Raw genomic sequence first — 2,184 nt, 5'->3', positions numbered from 1 at the left:
CTGCCCGCAGGGAGGCCTCCAGGGAGGCCCGCTGGGGGGCCCCCCAGGGGGCCCCCTGGGGGCCCCCCAAGGGTACAAAGTCCGCAGAAAGACCCTCTTCAGACTCTGTTGTTTCTTCTGAAAGGGAATCTGAATCTTCCCACTTCCTGAGGGGCCCCTCGCTTGTGTCTGCTGCTGACTCGGGGGTTGGCCGCACTGCGCACCCGCAAACCCTAAACCCTAAACCCCAAACCCTAAACCCTAAACGCTAAACCCTAAACCCTAAGCTCTAAAGCCTCTACAGTAACCCTAGACCCTCGAGGCATGGCTACTGTGCGTGTCTTGCTTGCTGCCTTTGCTGCAATGTGCAGGGGCCCCAAAGGGCTTAGGGTTTAGGGTTTAGGGTTTAGGGTTTGGAGCTTACGCGAGATGCCCCTTGCTGCTGCTGCAGCAACTCTTGCTGCTTTTACGGCCTCTTCTGCGCGCCTAGCAGCAGCAGCTGTCCTCTTAAGATCCCATGCTGCTGCTGCAGCAGAAGCCACAGTGGGCTCTACATCTGCTGCTGCTGCTGCTTCTGCTGCTGCTGCTGCTGCTGCACTAAAAGCCTCATCTATCTCAGCCTGCAGCGACGCGCTGTCCTCGCTGTCATCTGCTGCTGCTGCACTGTCTTCAGAAGCTGCTGCTGCACTATCTTCAGAAGCTGCTGCTGCACTGTCCTCTGCTGCTGCACTGTCTTCTGCTGCTGCTGCACTGTCTTCTGCTGCTGCACCATCGTCGGCTGCTGCACTGTCTTCTGCTGCTGCACTGTTTTCGGCTGCTGCTGCACGATCTTCTGCAGCAGCGGCAGCAGCAACAGCAGCTGCTGCTGTGCTGCCTTCCGACTCTGCTGCTGCTTTCCTGTTTTCTGCTGCTGCTGCTGCTGCATCACCTTCTTCTAATGATGCTGTTGTGCCTTCTGTGGCTGCTGCATTATCTTCTGCTGCAGCTACTGCTGCTGCTGCTTTGTCTTGTGCTGCTGCTCTTGCATTGTCTCGTGCTGCTGCTGCTGCTTTATCCTGCGCTGCTGCTGCTGGTTTCTGCTGTGTTGCTGCACGAAACAGTATCTCTTCCCATGCATTACTATCTGCTGCTGCTGGAGCAATTTTTGCTGCTGCTGTACTGAACTCTGCTGCTGCTGCTGCTGCACTATCTTCTGAAGATGTGCTGTCTTCAGTTGTTGTTGTTGTGTCTTCTTCTGAAGAGCTTTCATCTGTTGTTGCAGCACTATCATCTGAGGACGAGCTGCTATCTGCTGCTGCTGCTGCTGCTGCTGCTGCTGCTGCACTAGAGCCTTTTGACGCTGCAGTAGTGGCCTTGCCGTTTGCTGCAGCTAAGTTTTCTGCTGCTGCGCCATCTCTCTCTGCGGCTGCTGCTGAACTCTCATTTGCTGCTGCTGCTGCTGCACGTTCTTTTGCTGCTGCTACTACTACGATCCTTTTTGCTGCTTCTGGTGCCGCTGCACTTTTATCAGCTGCTGCTGTTGCTGCTGCTGCAGCTGCTGCAATTTTGTATGCTGCTGCTGACATCTCGCTGTCTTCAGATTCATCTTTTTTTGCTGCACTATCTTCTGCTGCTGCTGCCGCTGCTGTGGCACCTTCTTTTTTTGACACTTCTTCTGCTGCATCGGCTTCTTTTGCTGCTGCTGCTGCTGCTGCACCATCGACTTCTGTCATTTCTGGTGCTGCTGCTGCACCATTAGTTTCCACTGCTGCTGCTGCTGCTGCTGCTTGTGCTGCTGCGCCATCAGTTTCGACTTCTGCTGCTGCAGCTGCATTAGCAGTTGCTGCTGCTGCTGCTGCACCATCCCTCTCGCTCTCCTTTGCTGCCATCATTACTGCTGCAGCACCTTCTGCTGCTGCTGCTGCTGCTGCTGCTGCAGATGCATTGCTGCTGCTGGCGCCTTCGGCCTTGGACGGGACACCAGGGGGGCCGCCCTGAAGCTTACCAGTTTGCTGCTTCCCAGTACCCATTTCCAGCTGCTGGGGGGCCCCCCAAGGGGCCCAAAAGGGGTCCTGTGGGGCCCCGGGGGGCCCCTGCAGGGGGGGGCCCCATGGGGTCTCTTCCAGCTGCTGCTCTGCGTCGCCGAGGAAGTCCTCGTCCTGCTGCTGCAGCAGCAGCAGCTGCTGCTGCAGCAACTGCTGCTGCTGCTGCGCTGCCCGCGTCAGG

General features: G+C 57.1%; 1 protein-coding gene across 1 annotated transcript; it reads right to left on the bottom strand.

Moving 5' to 3' along the window:
• Positions 1-403: 403 nt before the first annotated feature.
• Positions 404-1,988, bottom strand: ETH_00040390 (uncharacterized protein; the record flags this gene model as incomplete). The annotated part of the gene is made up of 1 exon (XM_013379565.1): positions 404-1,988. A coding segment is annotated over one exon (1,585 nt), but the record flags the coding sequence as incomplete, so codon positions are not given.
• Positions 1,989-2,184: the final 196 nt, after the last annotated feature.

The sequence above is a fragment of the Eimeria tenella genome, genomic scaffold (assembly GCF_000499545.2).
Source record: "Eimeria tenella Houghton genomic scaffold, Eth_scaff3558, whole genome shotgun sequence".
Taxonomy (NCBI): domain Eukaryota; phylum Apicomplexa; class Conoidasida; order Eucoccidiorida; family Eimeriidae; genus Eimeria; species Eimeria tenella.
The sequence above is the reverse complement of the archived record's forward strand: the minus strand, read 5'-3'. Positions and strand labels throughout refer to the sequence as shown.